The 26696-nt window shown below is 38.7% G+C and overlaps 5 protein-coding genes and 1 long non-coding RNA gene across 10 annotated transcripts; 2 read left to right on the top strand and 4 right to left on the bottom strand.

Annotated features, from left to right (window-relative positions):
* Nucleotides 1-179: 179 nt before the first annotated feature.
* Nucleotides 180-5326, top strand: LOC132790345 (polycomb protein Pcl). 4 transcript variants are annotated; one of them, XM_060798844.1, is made up of 6 exons: nucleotides 180-440; nucleotides 664-2242; nucleotides 2565-2737; nucleotides 2800-3445; nucleotides 3512-4069; nucleotides 4137-5326. In XM_060798844.1, exons 2-6 carry the CDS (start codon nucleotides 716-718, stop codon nucleotides 4575-4577), a joined length of 3345 nt encoding a protein of 1114 aa, XP_060654827.1. In that variant the 5' UTR covers nucleotides 180-440; nucleotides 664-715; the 3' UTR covers nucleotides 4578-5326. The 4 variants fall into 4 exon arrangements, with proteins under 4 accessions (XP_060654827.1, XP_060654826.1, XP_060654825.1 ...); XM_060798843.1 differs by having other exon boundaries at nucleotides 182-375; nucleotides 669-2242; nucleotides 3509-4069; XM_060798842.1 differs by having other exon boundaries at nucleotides 182-375; nucleotides 3509-4069.
* A 191-nt stretch (nucleotides 5327-5517) lies between these two features.
* LOC132790353 (uncharacterized) lies at nucleotides 5518-6195 on the bottom strand. Its single transcript, XR_009632788.1, has 2 exons — nucleotides 5869-6195; nucleotides 5518-5812 (listed from the first exon to the last, which is right to left on the bottom strand). It is a non-coding gene; the product is annotated as an uncharacterized LOC132790353 (long non-coding RNA).
* Nucleotides 6196-6316: 121 nt separating this feature from the next.
* On the top strand, nucleotides 6317-12277 carry LOC132790347 (polyadenylate-binding protein). Its single transcript, XM_060798846.1, has 6 exons — nucleotides 6317-6483; nucleotides 7153-7337; nucleotides 9223-9695; nucleotides 9760-10789; nucleotides 10866-11178; nucleotides 11236-12277. Exons 2-5 carry the CDS (start codon nucleotides 7172-7174, stop codon nucleotides 11117-11119), a joined length of 1923 nt encoding a protein of 640 aa, XP_060654829.1. The 5' UTR covers nucleotides 6317-6483; nucleotides 7153-7171; the 3' UTR covers nucleotides 11120-11178; nucleotides 11236-12277.
* A 338-nt stretch (nucleotides 12278-12615) lies between these two features.
* Nucleotides 12616-14100, bottom strand: LOC132790352 (essential MCU regulator, mitochondrial). The gene has a single exon (XM_060798851.1). The coding sequence runs from the start codon at nucleotides 14001-14003 to the stop codon at nucleotides 13719-13721; it is 285 nt and encodes a 94-aa protein (XP_060654834.1). The 5' UTR covers nucleotides 14004-14100; the 3' UTR covers nucleotides 12616-13718.
* A 1461-nt stretch (nucleotides 14101-15561) lies between these two features.
* LOC132792926 (ankyrin repeat domain-containing protein 13C-like) lies at nucleotides 15562-24398 on the bottom strand. Its single transcript, XM_060802461.1, is given in 5 exon segments — nucleotides 15562-17985; nucleotides 23100-23184; nucleotides 23232-23703; nucleotides 23705-23748; nucleotides 24303-24398. Coding segments are annotated over 5 exon segments (1206 nt in total). The 3' UTR covers nucleotides 15562-17476.
* On the bottom strand, nucleotides 18572-22394 carry LOC132790351 (zinc finger BED domain-containing protein 6-like). 2 transcript variants are annotated; one of them, XM_060798850.1, is made up of 5 exons: nucleotides 22229-22394; nucleotides 20603-20687; nucleotides 20398-20537; nucleotides 20129-20329; nucleotides 18589-18994 (listed from the first exon to the last, which is right to left on the bottom strand). In XM_060798850.1, exons 1-5 carry the CDS (start codon nucleotides 22379-22381, stop codon nucleotides 18755-18757), a joined length of 819 nt encoding a protein of 272 aa, XP_060654833.1. In that variant the 5' UTR covers nucleotides 22382-22394; the 3' UTR covers nucleotides 18589-18754. The 2 variants fall into 2 exon arrangements, with proteins under 2 accessions (XP_060654832.1, XP_060654833.1); XM_060798849.1 differs by lacking the exons at nucleotides 20129-20329; nucleotides 20398-20537; nucleotides 20603-20687; nucleotides 22229-22394 and adding an exon at nucleotides 19164-20080 and having other exon boundaries at nucleotides 18572-18994.
* Nucleotides 24399-26696: the final 2298 nt, after the last annotated feature.

The raw sequence follows: 26696 nt of genomic DNA, 5'->3' as shown, positions 1-26696 counted from the left end.
GCGCGAGACAACGATACCTGCATTTGAATTGTTTACTAAATTGACAGCCATCTAGTTTTTAATTAGCACTTCACTAATAATTTTATTATTCTAATCATTTATTATAATTTTTGATATTGGTTGCTGGTAGTTAAATGCACAAAGGGCTTGTAATAAAGGAGCGCTATCCAACACTACTCATTTAACATTAGCCATTCGTTAACACTGTGCATATGCTGAAAAATGGCTGACACTTTTAATTGCCGAATCAAGTGATTGTTTTAGTGCATTTTTGCTTAAAATAATAGTGAAATATGCCGAAAACTACTTATGACTAATAAACGAATGTAATTTAATGTTAAACTAATTTAATGCATGTGTTAAAACACACTAAAGGTATGTAAAATCACGTTTCAAACTGCGGCTCGTCGTTGTGCACGACTGCGTGAGAAAAATTGAAGGTAAGAAGTAGAATACAAAAGGGCCCGCAAACTGTTTTCTTGGTTCTCTCTTTTTTTCTATATGTGTTTGTGTGCAAAGTGCCTGTGTGTGCGTGTGAACAGCAACAAATTGCTTGAAAAAGGCGCCAGTTTGTTGTTGCTAAACCTGAATGAAGAAGAAAAACAACTAGTGCATCGAAAATTAACAGATTTATTTTGTTTTGCTTTTGTTCTTAATTCATAGAAAAGACTGCGCACAAAGCTAAACTCGGCACTAAAAAAGAGAAGTAATCGAAATGATGAACAACCATTTTCACTTGCAACCACACGAGCACAACACGCCACAAAATGTGGCACCACAATTCGCAGGCGCTGTGTCCGCCCCAACCACCTCATACAGTTATTTAACACAACCAGCAACCGGAGCACCAAATGGCCAGCAGTGGCTTACTTATCAAATACTTCCGCCTGCGCCTGCAACACTGGCAACAAATGCTGGCGGCGGGTTACCGTCAGCACTAAGTGCCCCAAAGCGGCACTATTATGCAAACGCTACCACAACAACAGCAGCAGCAACGCATCCCAACAGCATTCAAATCACCAACAACTATGCCACGCAACAGCAGCAGCAGACACAACAACCGACGCAATCAAGTCCGTTTAAAGCGAATAACATCAATAACATTCGTATTATCAGCACAGCGCCCAATGTTTATAGTTTAAACAAAGGCACAGAACAACTGAATCAATTGTATGCTGCCCCAACATCAACAACAGCCACTGCCACAGCTGCCGAGTTGTATGCCCCAGTTGGCGCATACTACACAACATCGGCCAGTTTGCAACCAAAGCTGCAGCCACCGCCATTGGTTCCTGTGAGCAACAACAGCAATAGTGTTGCACTTGCCACCTTGCCGAACAATGCGGCGCCGTCGTCGACCGTGGTTTTGGATCGTATTAACATCTGCATTAACAATCATTACGCGGAGCCAAATCTCTGCCAGCCCTCACCGATAATACCCGCAATACAGCACAAGGCATTGATACCTCTTATCGATAGCAGCACAGCTGACAGCAGCTGTAGCAGCACCAGCAGCTGCATCTCGAACGGTCGAAGCAGCTCAAGCGTCACCAACGCCGTCATTGTGATCGATGAGCCAGATTCCACAACAACCACGCCACACACACCGCCCACAACACCAGAAACTTTGAGCTCGCCCTTGAAGTCTCCAGAAAGCAGCGGTGCCGGATCGCCGACGACACAACTAAAGCAGAGCTACACTAGGTCACCGAAAATTGGTATTGAAGAATCTTCGGCTGTCGTTTTAGCTGCAGCGCCACCAACACCTCCCACACCACCGCCAGTCGTAATAAGCCCCGTTCCTGCTCCAGCTGCTGTTCCCGCACCCATCAATTATGCACTGCAAGAGGATGTGTTTATCAAATGCAATGATGGACGCTTTTATTTAGGCACAATAATCGCTCAGTCTGAACAACAATATCTAGTGCGATTCGATGATAAGTCGGAGCAATGGTGTGAGCGAGAAAAACTGCGCAAACTGGGTAACGAACCGAGCAGTGGGGGCGGTGCAGCAACCAGCACGACTGGACCCATGTGCGTGGCCTGCAAGCGAGCACAACATGATGATATTGTCGAGATTTGCGAACGTTGCGGTCGTGGTTATCATCGCGGATGCACAACAGAAATTGCCAGTGGCGTTTGGTGTTGCAAACGCTGCGCCAAGCCAATGAAGATGCAGCCAGCGATTGTGCAACACGAGGCTAGCAAACCACAAGGCATTTGTCGACAGCTGCCGTATCATGTAAGTTTGAGTCAAGCAACAATAGCATTATTATACGCGGTATCCAAAGACTTTGAAAGGTACTACTGCACTATGAAATATTTATATTTTTCATCAGATAGTCAATATCTATTTAGATTAATTTTAAAGATAGAGTGTTCTATTATGCTATTAAGATTTATAAACATTATGAATCGATAATATATTTTGAATATATCGAAAATCTAATGTTTGTTTACCAGCTCTTATATTAGCATTTACTTATTCATATTATGAACCTTACATTAAATGTCGACAAATAATATTCACGTTTTATAATTAACAATTTGCTGTTGTTGAACAGGTGGACAAGCTGAGCTGGGATGAAAAGCATCGAGTGAATGAGGAGCAAATTTATTGCTATTGTGGCAAACCTGGAAAATTCGATTATAATATGTTGCAATGTTGCAAGTGCCGCAATTGGTTTCACACACAATGTATGCAAGACTTTAAGGGCAAATTGTTGCGTGGCGACATGTAAGTTAATTAATTAATCAACTCATTGTTAAAGGTGAAAACTGATTTAATATATCTTACAGGTTTTTCATCTTTTGTTGTACGGTGTGTAACGATGGCGTTGAGTTTGTACGCCGTCTGCAAATCGATTGGGTCGATATGCTGCACATAACGTTGTACAATCTCCGCAAACATCAGCATCAGAAATACCATCATTTACTCAAGGATATTTGGCCATTTATCCTGGAGCAGCGGCAACAGTTTCCCATCTGCGACGAATGGCGTCAGCTTCCGGAAACAACGCTAATGGAACGCATAAAGCATACGTTAAAAGAGTATTCCGATCGTTTTGTTTGTGGTCGCGAGTTTAAACGTGCGCCGGCTTACTATGCACTAAGGCACAGTGGTCCACCATTAACACCGAGTGTGTTTCTACAACCACACGAAGAGCTCAGTGATGAGCTGTTGGTTGATAAGTTTAGATTATTACTGATGCCAGGAGAAGTGCAGAAGACAAAAGTGCATACAAAGCCAGCGCGAGATAATGCTACCAAGAACGTTTCCGCCAAGGATGTGTACGAGTTTCACACAGATGACGACGAAGAGGAGGCAGTGGAAGCTGAAGCAGAGGTAGATACCAGCGAAGATGAAATTCCCATTAAACAAATCATGGATATGGCCAAAAAGCAAAGCAACCAGCAATCAACTGTTACAGTCGAAGATCCACAGGTAAGCATTTCAAAAGATTATTAATTAATCTGCAACATACATTGACTGTTATTATAATTATAGCAGGTTTGCAGCACACCGGAATGCACGCCCGATCTAGCCGATGATAATGCCAACGATGGTGAGCCTCCTAAACTCATGGCACCTGCACCACCTCAGGTCAATGTTGCGGTCAATGGTAACAGCAATAGCAATGGCAATAGCCGTAAACGCAAAGCATTCCGTTCGTCGAAACGTTACGACAGCAGCCGCAACTGTGATCTCTCGTCTGATGAGAACTCGAGTAGCAGCCGTGGCACCAGTTCACTGGATCTCATCATACCACCGCCAGTTAATTTCCTTGGTCGCAACAATCCCTTCCTGATGGCCACGCCCAAGAAGTCAACACAACAGCGTAATGTCGGCACCGCTGTTGGCGTTGCTGGCATCATCAACAGCATTTTCAAGCTGAAGCATAATGCCAAGCATTTGAGCAATATTGAGCTGGTCAAGGCGGGAACGGCTGCGCAACAGCCGCGCATGGTGCGCACCATTAAGCGAAGACTGAGTGCCAAAGATATTACCATTGGGCCCAATCAGGAGGTGCGCCGTCGGCGCACCAGGCGACTGACGACGGCCATCGAGGTGAGTTGTGTTTTCCACTCTTGCTTATCTAACATACTAATAGTTTTATTTGGACTCTGATTTGCAGGTGATCAACACCACAACAATAAATCCCATACCTAGCCACTACTTTCCCATCTATGCCAAAGATTTGCAGCCACCGCCGCCTGTACCGTTGCTGCCACCAGAAAAGCCAACGCACGGTCGCCTGCTGCGTCAACGACCACAAAAGTCACGCGGCGGTTCGCCGGGCAACAGTCGACGCAATTCGACCAGTTCCACGGCCACCAATGTCAGCAGCAGCGCCAGCAGTGGTGGCGCAACCGTTAATGCTCACTCGATGCTGGACTTAAAGCAATCGGTGAACAGATACTTTGGCGGCGCCATGAATCGCATCGATGCTGGCGAATCCTTTGCTATACGCGCAAAACGGCGAATGGGAAATGGACAAGTTCAGTATCTGGTAGAATGGGGAGGCGATACATCAGCTACCACTACTTCAACCACCATGGCAACGAATGGAAACTAAACATAACATAAGATCTATTCGGATTAACTATTTTTTATTATCATTTTCTTTAGGGTTTTTATTCAATTATTGTTTAAGCAGTATACTGCCAATTTTTTAGGCCCAATTTTAGTTTTGTTAAACTTTGAGAATCGACTGCCAACATAGTAAAATATTCAACAAATGTTTGGCATTCAAAAAATGCAACTGATTACAGGTTTTAATTGTGCAATGGCAGTTAATGGTTGAATTAAGTAACAAAAATTCAAAATTTCTATATACACCATTTTGGCTCTTAAAAGTATTACAACATTAACTAATGCTATTGTTTAATCGCATAAATTTACTGCTGAAAAAATGAACCGTATTAATGTATACACATTTATTCGCAAGAATATGGTAGTTAAGTTTCAGTTCAGTTCCAACTATTTTATAATTTATATATATATTTTCGAAAAATATATATTTAATGTACTTGAACATAAACAAATCATGTTATGCATACAAAATCTATTTGAGGTGTACTAAACACAACACAAATTTATTAAAGCAAATCAATTAGGGATAAACAAATTTACCCATAGATTAGATATAATATAATTCATTAATTGTAGTATTACATTAAAAAAAAAATCTATACGAAATCAAAATCGAGTTGAACATTAAAAAAAAAATCTCATGCATTTGCATTATAAAATAACAAATCGAGCATTAAGCTACATATGTGTGTAAAATGTTTGAATAAATGTTTATACTTAATACTTGTAAAATACTGTCAGTCTCCAATAGAGTCAAAGAAAAATAATGCAGGGATGATTTTGATATGAAATTGCGAAATTCAGTTATCAAAAGTTCCTTGAATCATAGTAGGCGACAGAGGCGATAAAAAATGTTGACACTTCAGTTTTGGCCTGTGTCAGTCTGCCTGCTACCTCATTAGGAGACACACTTTGAAACTAAAAATTAATTTATTACCCAAAAATAAACTTTAAAAAAAAAATAATTAATAACTTGTTCCATGCAGTCTTTTCATTGCATTTCTTGAGTGTTCTTTATTTCGTAAAAAATACAAAAATAAAAAAAAAGTTACATTTTTACAAGTGAAGTTAAACATTTAATACTTTTGTTCGTCGTGTTCGTCTTTTCAAGGCTTTGCTTCTGAATAACATCGAATTTGCTGCACCGCAAAATCGGTAAGTTCAATTGGGGGAATTCCAGGTTAGATTTCCATGTTTCTAGAAAAATCCGTACTACAACTTACGGATGGAATATTAAATGATCTTTACATATAGAAATCATCGTTTTATATTACTCCTTAAAGTTGTCATATTTTCCGTCTTTGAAATATGCACCTTTGTTAATATTATTAATATACATACATAGGTACATTTATACATACATATGTATGTATATATTTAAATAATTTAAATTAATGAGGAAGGAAGTATTGTCAGCAATGTCAACTGTCAAAAGTACTGCAGGGTAATTTTATAGTAATTACTACTTTTAGACAAAAGAACAAATATTGTACAAAGATAGCAAAATTATCATTTCAATTATCCATTCAACATGCATAGAATATTATGATTTTGTATTGTCAACGAACTCATAGTGTTGGAAAACAATTGCATGCGGTGTTGGCCAATGAACACATATGTCAAACGTGCGATGTCAGCGAGTTGCATTTCTCTTCACATACCACCGAGTTATTTTCTCCCTCCCTGGGTGAAGGCAAGAGCAAAATTCGGCGAGTCGAGTAGAGTCCGTTTAAGTGAGCGGTCGTGGTTTCGCTTAGCACACGACTTATCACATATTTTTTTGTGAAGAAAAAAATCTTAAAAAAAATAAAAAAAAAAATTAAAAATATAAAAAGTAACCAAAAAAAATTGTAAAAAGTAGCAAAAAAATTCGAGCAAGTGCTGAAAACGTAAGTACAGCAAAAGCAACAAATACCATACAAAGCAAAATCGAAATTTTCTTGTGAAATGTGATTCGTGTGCCACGCAAGATGGCGACGTAAGCTGTCGACCAAAAAGAGCGCATTAAATTGCTAAAGATATCGAACAAAGACCCAGCCCCGCTATGTGATGATTTGCAAGCTGTGAATTGAGTGTGGCTTGCATTATGGAATGATTTTAATATTTAAATTTAAAGTAAATTAAACAATTCGGGTGCGGACGAAACTTATGCATGCACATTATGGTGTGCGCATGTGGAAATTTTCCAACATGAGTTCTGCTTGTTAGTGTGATGTGTGTGAGAGTGTGTGAAAGAAGGAAAGACGACCACAGCAACAACAAAGCACATGCCTATGCCGCGCGCAGTGTTGCCATGTCGACCAATCGACTCGACTATCGTCCAACTGTCACATGCGTCAGTATTGCCACACAGACACGCACACGCACGTACCCACACTCACACATGTACGGGCGAAGAGCTAAAACAAAAACCACGCCGCTTTTTTGGTTCTTATTTTATATTTGCGATTTTTCTTCTTCCCCTTTAGAGAAATGAGAAAAGCGATCGCTGTTTGCACATATAAAATGATTGATAATTGATTGATGATTACTTACATTTATAATTTTGTAATATTTAGGAGGACCTAATCACCAAAAATGGCTTCATTATACGTGGGTGATTTGCACCAGGATATTACTGAAGCGTCACTATTCGACAAGTTCTCCTCTGCTGGACCAGTTCTCTCCATTCGCGTGTGCCGCGACGTGATTACCCGTCGCTCGTTGGGCTATGCCTACGTCAATTTCCAGCAGCCAGCCGATGGTGAGTAATAACGATCGCTAAAGAAAACATTGTGAAATCCACATTACATTGATAGGAAGTGGTCTCCAAAGGTAAAGGGGAGGTACCCCCACAATGACACAAGCAACTGAAAACACGTGTACAATTTTTTTGCAATCACACATACAGGCGCATACACACACAGTTCAACAGAGAGTCCGCTTGTCTTTGTGTGAGTGAGTTAAATTCCAGTTTTTGTGTGTCTGAAAGTGAAAGAGAATAAAGGGAGGGAGAGAAGAAATAAACAGCTGGCCTGTTGCCTGCCTGGCCACTCCGTAGTCGTCTAGTCATCATCACAAACTGGAACGTTCCACACAAATTGCAATTTTGATGCTATAATATTTGTTCACTTCACAACAGCTTATCGCTCACGCCACGCCCCGTTCTGCCATCGCCTCGCCTCGTCTCGCAATGGCGTCAGTTTTGTTTTGCCTGCATCATTATTGTATCCAAGTAGACTCACACACACACACATATATGCACAGTCTCGCGGAGAGAAGTCGTGTATAGATTTGTCATTGTGTGTGTCGTAAACATGTGTTTATTGTTTATGCTCAGCGCGCGCATTTGAGAAACTCGCTTTATCTATTTATAGGTTAGATTTGATGTTGCGAATATTTAAACTCTTCAACATTTAGTTTCATGTGCCTCCGTGGCAAAATCTCTGAACATTCCATCGAAAACCAAAACAAAATACTTTTCACTTTGTGTGTTCACTTTCACTTTTTAAAGCTAAAATGCAAGGCCATTGGCAGACGAGACGCGCGCCTTAGATTCATTCATATACTACTGTTGTTGCTTTTGTTGCTGCTCATTCATTCATTAACACGTGTAAATTCTTGATATGCTAAAGACCAAAATTCATGACACTTGAAGCCATGTTTCCCTCTGTGTCTTGTCTTGAAAAAAACGAAAACAAAACTTTCACCACAAAACTATAAACTACGCGTCTCGCCACTTCTGTTGTTGATTACGAAAAGGTCGTTTACATTTTGGTTTATTTATTTTTTATTGAATTAACGAACGGACTTGTGTGAAAGCGTAGTCATCGCATCGCATTCCGCAAAGTTTATTGAACTTCGACTTCTGGTCTCCAATTTGTTGTTTATGCTTTTTAAGGTTAGAAAGAGTCGTGCAACTTCTACCCATTTGTTGGTCAAATTATTTTTACCATTTTGAGCCGACTAAGATTCAAGGTTGCTAAATTAACCAACGTGACTTACCATGTAGATGAGTTCTCTTTCTCTCATTTACAGAAGTAGAAGCGCTACAAAAAAATAAAAATTAAATGGTTCTAGTAGATAGCACCTTATACCCTTAGTCAAAGTATTCACCATGAAATGGCTGAGATTTGAAGGCGCCAGAGTAAAGTACGCAACTCACCAAAGTAAACGAACCTAATGTAATTTACTTAAGTGGGGAAGCTTTATAACTTATCAGGTTTCAACTTGGAACAGCAACTTCTACCCATTGGTTGGTCAAAAACCTCTATTTTGAGCCGACTAAGATTCATTGTTGCTAGAGCGAAGCACGTAACTTACCATGTAAATGAGTATAGTTGTCATTTGCAGAAGTAGAAGCGTTACAGCATCAAATCGTATCATTTGTAGTATAAAAGGCTTAGGCAACTTCTACCCATTGGTTGGTCAAAGTTTCTTTTGTTTTGAGCCGGCTAAGATTCAAAGTTGCTAGAGAAATGCTGTTGCAGACTTGACTTACCATGTGCCGAGGTTTTTGCATTGCCCAGCGCAGAAGTAGAAGAGTCACAAAATTGTTTATAATTGACGATCCATTTAATGAGAATGAATACCTTATGAATTATTACTAATTATTGTTTATCTATTATCATCTTATTCTATTTGTATAGCTGAGCGCGCTTTGGATACAATGAATTTTGACTTAGTTCGTAACAAGCCCATACGCATTATGTGGTCGCAGCGCGATCCATCATTGCGCCGTTCTGGCGTTGGCAATGTGTTCATAAAGAACTTGGATAAGACCATTGATAATAAGGCCATTTACGACACTTTCTCAGCCTTTGGCAACATTTTGAGCTGCAAAGTTGCAACCGATGAGAAGAGCAATTCCAAAGGTTATGGCTTTGTGCATTTTGAAACAGAGGAGGCTGCCAATACGTCCATCGACAAGGTCAATGGTATGTTGCTCAATGGCAAGAAAGTCTACGTTGGCAAATTCATCCCACGCAAGGAGCGCGAGAAGGAACTGGGCGAGAAGGCCAAACTCTTCACAAATGTCTATGTGAAGAATTTTACCGAAGAATTTGATGATGAGAAACTCAAGGAATTCTTTGAGCCATACGGCACTATCACCAGCTACAAAGTAAGTATCTTAGAAACTGCCGCTCTTGATTAGCTGGATTGTAAATAAACGATTTTGATCATAGGTCATGTCCAAGGAGGACGGCAAGAGCAAGGGATTCGGTTTTGTGGCCTATGAGACCACCGAGGCTGCTGAGGCCGCCGTCCAGGCACTAAATGGCAAGGAAATGGGCGAAGGCAAGTCATTGTATGTGGCTCGCGCCCAAAAGAAGGCCGAGCGCCAACAGGAGCTGAAGCGCAAGTTCGAGGAACTGAAGAAGAAGCGTCACGAATCCGTATTTGGTGTTAATTTGTACGTGAAGAATCTAGACGATTCCATTGATGATGATCGTCTGCGTAAGACGTTCTCGCTGTACGGCACTATCACATCGGCTAAGGTCATGACTGATGAGGAGGGTCGCTCCAAGGGCTTCGGTTTCGTGTGCTTCATTTCGCCGAATGAAGCCACTTGCGCCGTCACTGAACTGAACGGTCGTGTTCTCGGCAGCAAGCCATTGTATGTGGCACTGGCTCAGCGCAAGGAGGAGCGTAAGGCACACCTCGCTACACAGTATATGCGCCACATGACTGGCATGCGTATGCAGCAACTTGGACAAATATTCCAGCCGAATACGGCCAGCGGTTTCTTTGTACCCACAATGCCGCCAGGCCAACGTTTCTTCGGCCCACAGTTGACCACACAGATGCGCAACACACCACGCTGGGCTCCACCAGTGCGTGCCCCAGCTGCTGTGCCGAGCGTGCAGCCAGGCGCTGCATCCGCCGCTGCTGGTGGTTTCCAAGGTGCTGGCGGTGCGGTGCCCACACAGTTCCGCCAGTCTGCAGCCGGTGCCCGTGGCGCACAGCCTCAGCCAGTGCAGGGCACGCATGCAGCTGCTGCCGCCGCCGCGGCCAATAATATGCGCAGCTCTGGAGCCCGCGCTATCACTGGCCAACAATCGGTGGCCGCACCCAATATGCAAATCGCTGGCGCTCAAATTCCCGGCGGTGCTCAACAGCGTACTGCTAGCTACAAATACACAGCCAACATGCGTAATCCGCCGGTTCAACAGATGCAGCAGGCCCAGCCAATGCAGCAGCAGTTGCAGGGCAACAGTAAGTCAAATGTCACATTACATTTCCTTTGAAGATTTTTGCTAAATTAGCATGTACCATCTTCAACACGTTACAGAGCAAGAGAAACTTGTCGCCTCTCTGTTGGCCAATGCTACGCCTCAGGAGCAGAAGCAGATCTTGGGCGAGCGTCTGTATCCGATGATTGAGCGCATGCACGCTACACTTGCTGGCAAAATCACTGGCATGTTGCTCGAGATTGAGAACTCAGAGCTTATGCTTATGCTGGAGGATAAGGAGGCACTCAAGGCTAAGGTGGAGGAAGCTGTGGCTGTGCTGCAGGTTCATCGCGTCACCGATCAAGCCAACTAAGCTCGAACAACAAAAAAAGCGGATTAAAAATTTTTACAAATCACTCGACACCTAAAAATGTAAGTGAAGTTTATATTCATTATGTACGTAAATGCTAATTGTGTTCTCTCTTACAGTTTTTTCCCTCATTCACTTTCAATTTTATAAAAACAGAAATAGTTCGCATTTTGATGCTCATGCAAAGAAAAAAAAACGCATCGAATGACGAAAGAAACGAGAAACAACAAAATAAAGAGGATAGGAAATTCCAGAAGAGCCGGTTATATTTCTATCGCGACGAACCAAACAATTTCAATCATTTAATTTCGAACGCATTTACGCAAATACTGGAAACCTGAGCTGAGGAAGTCAAAAAACCAGCTTTCAACTAAACACAACAAGCACAGAATTTTATATATATATATATATATTTATATATTGTATACGCAGATAAAGTTTTCATAATTTCGCGAATCAAATGAAAAGAAAAACCCAAACACATGAAGAGGATGTAAACAAACACACAGATACACTTGATTTACGTATAGATTTGTGTGTATGTATATAAATATATATATAAATGTTTTCCCGATTTTTTTTTTGCTAATCTGAATAATTATTTTGTATGCGTAAGCATAGAAACACAGTGCAGAATAAATTATAACGAATGCAAAAATTATAAATCTTCGGTAATGAAATTATACAAATAATTGAAATTGTTGTGACATTCGTCGACGTTAGTTTCTTGTAGCATCCATAAGCAAACACTTTAAAAGAATTTTCGTACACTATTTTTATGTTTTTTAATCTTTCAAACAACATCAACAAAAGCGAAAGTAAAATGTAATATTTTTTCTGTAATTTCAACAAGAAAAGTCACTTTTAAAAAATATGAAAAAAATAATACAAAAAAATTGCAAAAAACTTAAAATAAATAAAAACGAAAAAATGTAAAATAAAAACGAGAGTTATAGAGCAGAGAAAAACAAACCAACAACAAAAAACAACAACCGCAAGAATATGAGAATCAAGTTTTTGCTACTTTGAAAACTAACAAAAAATCAATATGTTGAGAAAAATACAATTTTAAAAGCAAACATAAACGCAAAGAAAAGAAAAAATGAAAAGAAAAACCATGCAAAAAAATTGAAAAATCTATGTAAAAACAAAAAAAAAACATACATATATAAATATATTAAAACATATATGAAAAATATAAGAAAACATGAAGAGCGCTAAAGCGCGAAAAAATCGCGTGAAAAGAATTTCAAGAGGGGAAATGCGAGAAGGAAAGATTTTTATGTTTATTATCAACAAAGTAAAAACAGAAATTTCAAATTCATTACAATTTGCATACATATATGAATTTATATATATATACATATATATATATATATATATATATATATTTAATATATTGGGAAATTAAAGAAAATATGTAAAGCGAGCGAACGCCAAGTTATTTTTTATTATTTGCGTTCTGCCTTTTGTTAGATAAGATGTTTTTACACCATGCATACGATTATTAAACAGATAAAACAAAAGGATAAAAAGATTAAGCCGTGCGCATGTAGCATGCAGCAGTGAAAATAAAATTCATATTTTTTTATTAAACAACAAGAAAAAGCAAGAAAAAAATATTTGAAAAAATTGCAAAATACAAAAAAAAACATTTATACAGCCGCAAGAAGATATTTCAAATATATATAACAAAAACCAACAAACAACACACACATAACCGAAACCCGATTTGGAATATTAAAGATTTTTTGAGTATATTGCTGAAGAGATCAAGAAGATCAAGCGAATTAAACACCTTTTTATTCAAATCAAAGACAACATAAATACAAAGCATACACACACACATAAACATTTTATATATATATATATAGCAGATATATATTTAAGGCGATAACAAACAATAATTTGTATTATTCAAAATCGTGACAAATATATAAACGCCGCTTTTGAGCCAATCTAAGAAATGAAAATAATTGAATGATTTTTTGAAGTAGGCGCACAGCAAGCAGTCAAAAAGAACAGTCAAAAATACTTTGTACACCCTGAAAATTTAATTAAATAAAATTCCACTTCGGCAAAAACACAAGCCAAAAAATGTTTTATTTCACTTTCAGAAATGAAGAAGAATGGGTAAGATATTATGGTACCAATGAATGGAGTGTAACTAAGTCCAAAAGCATCATCCATCCCGCAGAATTTATGAGCATGGCGTACATATTGGCAAGTTGCTATATTTATATTATACATGTATTCATACATGTATTGCTTAGCTTTCCCAGACCATTATATAAGATGCCGTACATGTGTTTTATTTTGATAATCACGATTTAATTCTATAACGTTTGTCATTACAAAAACTTAGCAAATATTCCAAGAGAAAATAATTTAATAAATAATTGTTGAATTTGAATGAACAATTTGTGTTGACATTTAAGTGCGTATTGTCCCTTAAAGTGAAATAGTTTAACAAAGCAAAGTATATTGAATTAGATGAATAAAGTTTTGGCTTTTATGGCTTAGCTGAAAGGAGAACTCTATGCTGTCCGGCCCATCCATTGTGTGACTAGAGCAGGCTTTGTTTATTGTCTCCGGAGCATATTTAGTCCTCATCATCATCATCATCGGAGGGCACAAACAGATCGTTCTCTTCCAAAAAGTTCGCAACATTCTTACTAATGGTGGCACCTACAAAGAGTCCAGGAATCACAGCACAGATGATGGCGAACAAACCAAAGGGCATCTCCCCTGGTTTTGGCTTCAAGGCTCCACTACGGAAGTGAACTCCTGACATTTGGCGAGTCACATTGACTTCTTTACGGACACTTTGACGAGCCAGTTGATGAATGGCAGCGTTGAATGGGTTTGCCAAACGTGAAACAATCATGTTGGTGTCCTTTTTATTAGCTTTCCCTATGTATTTTTTTTATATTAATATATATAAGTATGTACAATATAGAGGTGGAACAACGTCAATGACTCAATATATCGATAATTACGCATCATTAAAATCGGTTTCTTTGAAAAAAAAATTTAAACATATATATAGTTCTCCTTACAAACAGTGTACATTTATTTTTATTTAATTTAATTTATTTTGAACGGTAACGTATGAAATAAAGTGCAAACATACAAATCGGAATATATTATATGTAAAGACACTGTCCAGTATTTTTCGGTATATTTTTCAGTCAATCAATGTATATCGAGGTGAAACCAAAAAACAAATTCACCTCACTATAATATTTGTTAAATATGCGCGCCAAGTTTTGAACATCTTACCAATGTTCTTACTATATCATTAATTTTAAGGAGTTCAAAATAAACTCCATAATAACTACTCACAGGAATAAAATCATTGTTTTGAACATAATGAAGTATTTGATATTTGACATAAATCACTTTCAACAAAAAAGAAAGAATAATAATAATAAATCATTTTAATAATATAATAATGTTTAACAGATATTTGTAAAGTATAAAGTATAAATGCATCAGAATTAAAGTCAATACTAATATAATAAATTATGCTTTTGAAATCTAAATGACATTTCGAATCAAATAAATCTCAAAAGTCAAGGTATTAATTGTTTGGCTGGGGACATATTGACGAGACGCCTTCAGATGCTTCTGGGCCAGCATAGGCTGCTGCAGAATACTGATGTCATTCATCGCCTTGTTGCTTGAATACTTTTGCTCCATTATGCTTGCGACCGAGCGTGCGTCAACGAGAACAACAGAAAGTCACAATGCTCGTTGCATCTGTTGCAACGGTGTGTATCGTTGCCGCAGGCGCAGAAGCGGATGCAGAATTGCTGGGATGGCTCATGTTGGTGTTTTCTGCCTAACTATGCACAATTAACGAACCACAACACGCGCTGCTGCTGTGAAATTGAGGAAATCGACGGCTTTGAATTCACCAATTGATTTATATTAGGTCTTGGTCCAATTTAGTTTACTAGATTTGGCAAAAGTTCAGTGCAGTTCAATTAAACCTATCGATCTTGAAGTGACGTGAGTACTGAAAAAATTAGATTGTTAATAGTTTGATAAAGGTAATTATAAGTAATAACTAGCAGTTCATTCATTTTTGGCAATTGAAATTAAATTTTTGTATTTCAGTCAAAGGAAGAAAACGTTCAACGGGAATACTCTGCTTAGAATGGGCTGCATCATTGAAAATTTTCGTTAAATAGAATTTCCGGCGGCATCATTCTATAAGCGGCTATGTGTAAGAGAGGGACGGTTAATGGAACCACATCATTGAAGCAGATGTATGTATGTAGTACATACTATGTACTTGTTATAAATAGGGTTTAAAATGATCCAAGCTTTCAAATGCCTTTAAATAATCGATATTGACTGCCTTGGATTATTGTTAAATTAGTGCTGGGGGGCGCAGATTTTAAATAACATAGATACTCGTTTTTTGATAAAACTGTTTTATTATTGTTGCTTTCGTGTTACAGTTTACAGGTTTGTTTGTGTATTTGTGTTTACATTATAGAGCGTTTATAAATGCTCACAGGTTACATTTAAATATGTTTTGTATCAACTAGAAAAAGTTACCTATATTAGCATTGATTGTGTTGTGTTTTAAAAATATCTTTCGAATTCTCTGTGTAATAATATTGGGTTTCATTTATTTATATTGATATTGGGATAATATTTCCCTAGCGGTATTGTGGTTATATAGCAAATTTGTGCTCTCTACACAATAAACAATAACATTTTCGTGGAAAAACATAATAATAAATAAGCATAAATATTATGGGCTATCAATGCGGATTAAGTGGTAAAAGTTGTAGCGCTAGCCACATGTTAATAAACAAAATAGTATATACAATACACACATACGAAGTAAAATAAATAAATGCATGAATGAAATTGGAACTATCTGTGTACATAAAGTTGTTTATATTCTGAAGCTGGCTAACTTTTTTGTGACCTCGAAAATACTTTTGTTGGTTATGAAACTTTGTTTAGGAAACGATTAGCGGACGATTGTTTTAGCTTAATACATAAATAACTTAGATAGTAGACATTTGTTATTTAACTATTACTAGGCAAACATCATGGTATACTCTTTCGTATGACAAATGATATTATAAGTAGAGCATCCTTAAAATCATCATTAAATTATCTTGATGGAAATAGTAAAAAAACTTTCAAGTGGCATGTTTTTCGGTTTTATATTACTTAGATTAAAACAAAATTGAAAATTGCACTAAATATTACAAAAAAATGAACATATAATACGAAAAAAATAATAATAAACAATTGCGTATACAACTTTGTTGAATATCGCTCGCTCTACAAATCAACAACTGATAATTTAATCGACTACATTTTGATATTGTTTGTGATTAACTGATGAGAAAGTTGATTCTTGCTTGACGATATTTGAAAATGAAAATGTGTTTTGCTAGCCACTTGACAGTGTTTGATTAACACTGCTGGCAGAACTGAATCATTGGGCTAGATAAAATAAAGTGGACGGGAGCAAAAGCACGAGTCGTGATTAGATAATTCTTTTAACCATGACAAATCTGTGGAGAATGTTGTTAAGTTACATAAGTCAAATCACATAAACTCATCAGCCTAGTGCAACAATAAATATAGGAGTGTTCAAAAATGAAGGTAAAAACATGAACCTTAACAAATATACGAAAGTTATAGTTATAGCTATGAAAGCAATATACAAAATATGATAGGGAAGTGTAATCAAGGGTATTGATTACGAGGTTATTAACTTTCAACTGAGTTTTAGAAATGCACAACACTTAATTCAACTCATATAGTTACATAAAAATTATTTAGGAAGACAGACAGACCGAGGTTATGGGTTACTGACCTGTAAGGTTGATCACATCAACAATTATTTGAATGATCTACCTTACCTACATATGTATATACTCTAAATATTTAGCTTGCTTTGGGTACCGAGTATAATCGGTATTGCGACAATGACACTTGTTAGGGATTGATCAGCGTTACAACGTATGAAATACAATTAGTTAAATCGACACACAGGTGTCCAAAACAAATTCAATTTGTTGTTTTCTCTTTTCTTAGTATAAATTGCAATTTCCAGAGCGTTACATTTTAATGAACGAAATAAAAATGAAGGGGGGGACACGCATTCTATAATTTAACCGATTGATAATTTTGTGGTTGAATGCAAGCGTTTGGGGGCAAGTGGGGAGGGACAAGAGAAATTGAAAGGGGACCGCCTGCCATCCTTAATCAAAGTCCGCAATGGACGTTCGATTGCTGCTATTGCCGCTTTGCCCTTTCCGCTGCTGCTACTGCTGCTGTTGCGATTCAAATCCATTGGCTTGGCGGAGCTGGGCGTGTTGGCTACTGATGAGGATGACGATGATAGTGCGATGGTATCTCAAACAGTTTTGCGGGTATATTATCGCGAAACTCAAATTTCTGAAACGTCACCTTTGCCGTCACCGTATGCAGCACAGGTATGTCGATCTTAACCGGAAAACCCGTGGGTAGTTTAAGTGTTACAAACTCCTGCAGCTTGTTTATGTGCTTCAGCGGTGCCACTACCTCAAGAACATCGAGCAGCATGTCCACGCTGAGCGGAAAATCAGCACTCATTGCAACCGTGGCACGCAACGTTTTGTTAGAGTGCTTGTGAACTGGTGTCCGTCCCAGTTGCGGACATTTGCCAACGGGTGCGCTTAAGTACTCCGACCAGGTGACACTTGTGGCAGGTGGCGGTTGCAACGAACTGCGACGCGGTAGCTCCGGTAATGTGAGATTGCTGCCCAAGTCTAGCTGGCCGCCGACTCCGACGCTGCCGCCTTCACTGCCACCTTTGGTGATTGTCTCGACTAGAGGTGGGCGCGGGCCTGTATTTTAAGGCCCGGGCCCGCACGAAAACAAACTCTTTTTTGAGAGGCCCGGCCCGGCCGAACACGAAACTTTTTCACTAAGGCCCGGCCCGGCACGAAACTTATTTACACATATGTATAAGGAAATTCAAAAAACATGTAATTTATATATACATATGGGTAATTCCCTGGTAAATTTCGCGTGCGAACAGCTTTTCAGTGACAAAAAAAAACATAAACTAAAACAATTTTAAAATTAAGTGAAGGTTTTTCTTAAAGCTTTGGAATAGCACTATTTTTAGAGCTAAGATTGATTTTAGTAACTTATTCTGTTTTACGATAAAATATATAAATTCGTTCATTTTTTGGTTTTGCGTACGAATTTGTTAATTTTTGCAATTATCAGAACAGAAAAAAAAAACAGAAAAAAAATTCCAAACCCATTCTTAGGTCTAATTAAAGTACTAATCTAGAGCTATAAAAATAAGCTTTACTTATTTTGAAATAGGGTTGCATGATATTTAAAAAATATCGTATCAGTGATATATCGTTTTTCAAAAATATATCAAATTGATAAAAATATTTATCACCCAAAAATATCGATATATCAAGTATTTTTGATATTTTTATATATTTATTTTTTTTATTAACCAAAATTTAACTCCAAAATTCTTGTTTTAACGATTTTAAAAACACCCGTTGTTGTACATGAAGGTCCGTCATGCGGCTTCGGGTGTCACATACCACACATTTTATGGCTGACGCCAACCTCTCTGATGGTACTGAACTACCTGGTGTAATAAGGTAGCCCAATGCCAGCTTTGATAGCATTGGGAATGTGTTCCTTGGATATTGGATCGCTGTCCCATGAAGTGAAGGGAAGACTCAAAAACAATTTGATCTCCTGGTTTTCCGTTACTTCCAAAGGTTCAAGCGTAGCAATGGACCTCATATGCGCCTCCAGAAATCCTTCATTTTTAGAACAGGCTTCTTGTGGTACGTTATCATTTGCGGGGCGCACTAAGTCCTGTAAATAAATGGTATTCTAATTTAGTTTCAAAAGTTTTTAATAAAAATAAAAATATATTGTTAAAGTAAACTATTTTAGGTTTCGTATTATTTTATAAAACATTAAAGAGTTACTAAGAAGTATTTCATAACAGTGTTAATGTGTGTTAAAACTTAATTTTACGTACTTCTTCAATATTTTTGTTCTTAGACATTTCATAAGCAATGTCCTTGAGAGCTTCAAGGGCTGTGAGAGGAGAAAGATAAACTTTCTTAAATCTCGGATCCAACAAAGACGATTTGACAAGAATTTTGTTGTTCTGCAAAAACTTAAAACGTTTATCTGCTTCCTTCAATAAAGCTTCCTTAGTTAAAATTCCTTCGGCCGACTCTAGTTGTATTTTGCGAATTTTGTCCATCAACAGTAATATAAGTGGGATTACCATGCTCACGGTTACGTAACTTTCGCCACTTATTTTTTCTGTCGCATCTTTAAAAGGCATAAGTAGATCACAGAAATCTTGACAAATTAGCAATTCTGAAGCCGTTAGCATCTCCGGCAATCCTTTGACAGTTGTTGATCTATTAATTAGGACTATCGCTACTTTATTCGAAATACTTAAGAACGAAATAAGCATGTCCAGGCAGGAGTTCCACCTTGTGTCCACACTTTGTACGAGAGTTTTAATGTGACCTTCAGCTGTTCCTTCGTCGGCCTGTAGTTTCCGCAACATGTCCATCGCAGCTGGACTGTGCTTAAAATGAGTAACAATTTTCTTCACTTTATCCAAAACGTGTGAAAAAGATGATATGCCCTTTACTACGTCGTCGACTACCAAATGAATGGTATGAGCGAAACATGAAATGTGTTTGCCACTTCCCAAAAATAAATTTGAGGCCGCCTTCATGTTGTTTGCGTTATCTGTAGTTAAACTACGCCACTTCGAGCACTCGATATCAAATTCGTTACACACCTTCTTCAGTAAGACACATATATACTCGCTAGTATGTGACTGCATTTAATGAAAAGTAATATTTAAATTAATTTTTCTCTTCCCTAACATTTTTTTGTATATAGAAAACACAAACACATAGACACTTGACGAACCACAACATAAGTACAAACCCTTAAGATATTTTTAAAAACGCTTACCTGTGTCATTCTAACTGCTTGCAAGCAAACCGATTGTAGGCAATTATCTTTGATGAAGTGAGCAGTTACTGTTAGGTAGGATCGAGTTGAATTTGTGATTGTTACTCCGTCACAGGTGAACGCAAAGTCTTTTATATCTTGAAGAATGGTCTTCATCCAAGCTACACAGCTGTCGTATTTCGCTTCGATCAGATTAGTTACCTGTAAAAATTATGTTAACGGTAAAATAAATATCATATACAAATTATATGCAATTCGAAAACATTTACCTTGAACCGGCTTGGAATCTTGTAAGTCGGAACAGATTTTTTCATCAAATTGGTAAATCCTTCTTTTTCCACGCTCCGGACAGGCAAATTGTCTTTGCAGATCATAAACACGATCGCCTCCGTGATATCATCATGTTTTCCTTAAACGTTAAAAAATTCTTTTTAATCAATTAATAATAAAAGTATAAGATGCAACAATACTTACTGTTAGCAATGGACGAAAACTTAAACGCGTTCCCTAACGACATTTTCACAATGCTTTTGTTGAGCTGGTCAACTTTTGTCGATTTCTGAAAATGTAATAAAAGTAGAATTATATATACGAGGGTTGCTATTTATATTTCTGGCCTAATAATGAAAATGCGAATATTTATAAAAAAAAATGGATTTATTGTTTGTCACAGTATTCTCCAGCAAGATTTATATACTTTTGAATGCCCTCAAATCAATTGTCGAAGCACTTTTTCCACTCTGATTGAGGCACCTCCAAAACATGGTTTTTGAACACTTTAACAGCATCTTCTGACATCGAAAATCAATGACCACGCCTTTTTTCGATGATGTGCGGGTATAAAAAGAAGTCAAGTCAGGGCTGTACGGCGGATGACCCATGAATTCCACGTTTTGACCGCAAAAAAAGGCGCGGGTTTAAGCTGGTGTGTGGGAGTTCGCGTTGTCATGGTGCGGAATGATCCATCTTTTCTTGTTCGTTTTTCGAATTTCTACAAGGAGTTCAGGCTTACAAATTATGGTGTACCACTCAGAATTGACCGTCCTACATTGCTCAAGCGAAACAGTCGCCACATGACCAGTTTTACCGAAGAAACAGGCGACCATTTGCTGAATAGTGCTTCCTCCACGAACAAGGTTCGTTGGATTTGGCTCGTCTTCAAAGACCCACACGGTCGATTGCTGTTTTGTTTTGGGCTCATAACCATAGATCCATGATTCGTCACCTGTGACCATCTTATAAATGTCTTTTGAAGCACAGGAATGTATTTTTCAAAATTTCTTTGAACCAATCCACACAAGCCTTTTTTTGAGCAATCGTTAAATTGTGCGGGATCCAATGAGAACAATCCTTTTTTACGACCAGGTGTTTATGCAATATCGAATGTATTCTGGTGGAAGAAATGTCAAAGGATGCCTCTATCTCACGATATGTCACATGTCGATCTAGCATTATCAGTTCACGCACGGCATCAATGTTTTCTGGCCCAACGTCCGTTTTTGGACGACCTTCACAACCTTCGTCTTCTAGCGAGCATCGGCTACGATAGAATCCATTAAACCAGTATTTCACAGGGCTATAGGATGGCACTTCATCGCCTTATAAAGATTTAAGTTCATCGGTGCACTCGTGTCGTAATAATCCAAGTCGAAAGTTGTGAAAAATTTTTGCTCAAAAGTGTTCACGAGTTAATTCGATTTTTCTGCCGAGGTAAGTTTTTGATTAATCGTTTATCGATATCAAACGTGCTCGTACATGAACAAGTTGTATGGAGCTTTTATTGATAAAAGTCCAAACTTTTTTTGGGAAATAGCCAATTGGTCCTAATATGGCTAGAAGTGACCTAGGCCAGAAACTTAAATAGCAACCCTCGTATGTATGTATAATAAATATATAATTATATTTTTTTGTGTATATCAATATATGCATCTGCATAAAAACATATACAATCCTGATTTTATTTCTCCTCTTAAATCTCTTACACGGAATACACAAATTCCCCAGAAAAACATCAGACACACGCATGTGTGTATTTCCCCGAAATTGTGAAATACGGGAATCGGCGAAATACACAAATGACACTTTTTATGATTTTATTACCTTTGTACACTTTAGATATGCGTCCCGATGTCTGTTTTTAAGATGAGACAGCAAGTTTGACGAGTTGCCGCTCGTTTTCACAATTCTACTGCAAATGTTGCAGGTTGCAGAATGATTTTTGACTTCAGAAAAATAACTTTTTGCCGCGGTCATCTTTACCGGATGTTAAGTCAAATCAAAGTGTCCATTTAGGAAATATCAAAAATATATAAAAAAAAAATCGCGATATTCGATATATCAGGGGAAAAAATATCACGATAAAAATATTTATTTTTATAAAAAATATCGATATATTGATATTTTGATATATTATCAACAACCCTATTTTGAAAATTGTTTCAGAATATGTTTTTTTTTGTAACTGAAAAGCTGGTCGCACGCGACATCCCTCAGAGAATTACCCATATATATATTTATTAAGGTTTTTATATTGAATATTGTTATGTATTTAATGAAAAACAAATTAATTCATATTTTTATTAAAAAATAAAATTTTTTCTACATTTTTGCTTTTAGCCTAGAGCGTTTTTCATTTAAACCATGGCCCACAGATTTGGTAATTTCGCAATAGGCCGCCAATTTTTAATTAGTGGTGTGCAAACAAGTATAATATTGTATAACCAAATCAATAGTATAAGCAATTAAAATGCGATAAATGGCGGTTCTAATTCGATCAAATCAAAATTGTTTTCAGGCCTACTTCTGGCTTTTACGGGCCTATTTCGGGGTTTTACGGACCGGGCCTTTTTTCTAAGGCCCGGGCCCGCACGAAGCCCGTACGAATCTTAATTATAAGGCCCGGGCCCGCCCGAACCCGCTCCGGGCCTGTGTAAGCCCGCGGGCCACGAAAAAAAGCCCGGCCCGTGCCCACCTCTAGTCTCGACAATGGCGCGATTCTTTTGCAAGTCCTCATGGGACAGATGCTCTTGTCGCTTGCGCTGCTTCAACACCAGTCCCTGTATGGTATAGATCTCGCATTGATACTGTCCACCTATTAATTCCTTGCGCTTAATAGCCAGCCACGTTGGGCGCGCGCAAACTGTATTGTCTTGGTGGACATTTGTGTGGCTAATATATCCGTGGACATGAGTACATCCACCTCGTCTTCCATGCCGGATTCCTCGTAGCGTAAACGTTGATAGCATTGCTGTTCATTGTCCAGCAGCACTATCGACTCGTTGGGCGGCGCTTCGCCTCGAAACAAAAACCAGATATCGCCACGATCCCAGCGCATATCATTAAAGTCCACCAACGTGGTATCTAGACGCAACGATGCGCCGCATTTGTAGAGCCGGCAAATATCTGAGGGCAAGATCCGAGAGACAAGCGGCAGCCACGACTGAAAATCCCACTTGAACTCTTTATAAAAGTCCTGCATCTGTTGCAGCGCTTGCATGAGTCGTTCGCGTCGACTATCCATGTGTTCATTCGACTGCAACATCAACATGCGCAGCACCTGTGTGCCATCACACATGGCCATAGCTAATGGTTTCGGCCAGCGGTGACCAGCCCTCTAAATTCTCAACGCAAAATAACCCGTGGCAATGCTAGCCTAGCTGAAATAGAAACGGACATGAACTCGAACCGATTCAAAATCTTGGCAGACGCCTATGAGGTTGAGGCGGCCGAATCTAATGAAGTCGTGAAAAGGAAGCCAAAGCCTCCGCCTATTTATATACGAGAAAAAGTTCCAATGTTCTCGTCAACAAAATTATTGAGCTTATTGTCAAGGATAACTTCTACATAATACCCCTTGTAAAGGGCAACATTCACGAAATAAAAGTTCAAATGAGGTCTGAAGACAATTACAGAGTATTATCGAAATATCTTACCGATAATAAAAATAACTTTTACACGTATCAGATAAAGCAGCAAGGGCTTGCAAGTCGTACTTAAGGGTATAGAATCCGAAGTAACGCCTGCAGAGATAACAAAGGCACTACAAGAGAGGGGACTTAGCGCAAAGACAGTCTTCATTATCCTTAACAGGGATAGAAAGCCGCAGCCACTCTTTAAGGTTGAGCTCGAGCCAGAAAATAAGGCCCTGAAGAAATACGAAGTGCACCCTATATACAATCTTCAGTTCCTGCTCCACCGCCGAATTACAGTTGAGGAACCGCACAAACGCAATGGTCCGGTACAATGTGCGAACTGCCAAGAATATGGTCATACAAGGTCATACTGTAAACTGCACTCGATGTGTGTAGTTTGTGGAGAGCTTCATGACTCCGCACACTGCCCAGCAAAGATGACAGCCACTCGAAAAAGTGCGGCAACTGCGGTGGCAATCACACTGCTAACTATAGAGGTTGTCCAGTTTATAAGGATCTGAGAAGCCGCATCCATCACAAAGGATTTACCGCCCGCACCCAAAATAAAACGTTGAAAGTCTCCAGATCAAACCCTGAAGTCTTCTTCTCGACTGCAGCTAGATCCTCACTAGGACCTATTAACTTTGACAAAAGTGTGACATACGCAAGCGCTTCAAAATCAGGACTGGCTACCCCTGCCTCAAAAAGTTCATTTCTGCAATCAGCATACCCAGAACCGAACATGGCTCAGCAGCAGCAATTGCCGGAGCAGCCAAAAAGCAACTTCGAAGCCATGATATGCAGCTTACAACAAAGTCTTACAGAATTTATGTCATTCATGCGCACAACTATGCAGGATTTAATGCGAAACCAAAATCTATTGATTCAAATGCTGGTTTCACAACAATCCAAATAATGACTCCCCTATGGATCTCTACGTGGAACGCTAACGGCGTTTCACAGCATAAACTTGAGTTAGCTCAATTCCTACTCGACAATCAAATCGACGTAATGCTGCTTTCAGAAACACACCTTACAAACAAATACAATTTTCAACTACGAGGATATACTTTCTACGGAACAAATCATCCACACGGAAAAGCACATGGTGGCACTGGAATTCTAATCAGAAGCCGTATTAAACACTACTATCATAACAAATTTGCTAAAAACTACCTACAGGCCACATCTATAAATATAAAACTAAATACCGGCAACCAACTTACACTAGCTGCCGTATACTGCCCCCCTCGCTTCACTATAGCTTAAGATGAGTTTATGCAGTTTTTCAACTCACTAGGAGACCACTTCATAGCAGCAGGAGACTACAATGCCAAGCACACACACTGGGGATCTCGTCTCGTGACTCCAAAAGGAAAGCAGCTCTATAATGCCATTATCAACGCCAAGAACAAGCTCGACTATGTTTCTCCTGGCACACCAACATACTGGCCGGCAGACCCAAAGAAACTGTCCGATTTAATAGACTTTGCGATTACCAAAAACATTCCAAAAAATCTGATAAGCGCCGAATGCCTTTCATATCTTTCATCTGATCACTCGCCTATACTGTTTATTCTACTCCGGCATCCAGGAACATTGGAACAATCACTAAAATTGACCTCACAGAAAACCAATTGGATTAAGCACAGAAAGTATATTAGCGCACACATTGAGCTAAGACCCATCTCAAGAATGAAGCCGACGTAGATAGCTTTGTTAATTCACTGGAGTCTGTACTTATCTCTGCAACCCAATCTTCAACACCTCAAACCATAAATACACAAAGCAATCGAAAGAAGACAAATCTACAAATCGAGCAGCTCGTCCTCGAAAAGCGACGCTTACGTCGAGAGTGGCAATTCCTCAGATCGCCATCTGCTAAGCAAAGTTTAAGACTTGCCTCACGTAAACTTACTAAAGCTCTACAGCAAGAAGAAGCAGATGTCCAACGCAATTGTGTACTTCTAGTACAAAAAACTCACTATGGAGAGCTCACCCTACTCACCGAAAAAAACCGTGATGCCTATTAGAAATCCCACAGGAGGCTGGGCGCGTAGCGATGCAGACAGAGCCAGCACTTTGCCAACCACCTTAAAGATGTCTTCCAACCAAATCCTGCGAGTGCGTTTACTTTGCCGACTTTCTCAAATGAGCCTCAGCTTCAACATGAGCCAATCGAATTTCGCCCAAATGAAATGGTTACCATCATCAAAAATCAACTGAATCCGAAAAAATCCCCGGGCTGCGACCACATAACTCCCAAAATGATCATCGAGCTCCCATATTGCGCCGTTTGCACTATCACCCAGCTTTTTAATGCCATCGCAAAGCTTGGCTACTATCCAGTGAGTCAATTATAATAATGATAGCAAAGCCGGGAAAAGACCACACAATCCCCTCGTCGTATTGACCTATAAGCTAAGACTCCAGGAAGGAATCCCGTCACATCAATTTGGGTTGAGCAGGTCAACCGAATAACATCAGAAATTCGGAACGAGAGTACTGTACTGCCATATTTTTAGATGTCTCTCAAGCATTTGATAGAGTCTGGCTAGAAGGTCTAATGTGCAAGATCAAGACAATGCTCCCAACAACACCCATACGACAGAAAATTTGTTGTGAGATGCAACACTGCTATATCTGATGATATCTGA

The sequence above is a fragment of the Drosophila nasuta genome, chromosome 3 (genome assembly GCF_023558535.2).
Source record: "Drosophila nasuta strain 15112-1781.00 chromosome 3, ASM2355853v1, whole genome shotgun sequence".
In the NCBI taxonomy this organism is placed as follows: Eukaryota; Metazoa; Arthropoda; class Insecta; order Diptera; family Drosophilidae; genus Drosophila; species Drosophila nasuta.
This window is presented reverse-complemented; position numbering and strand designations above follow the sequence as displayed.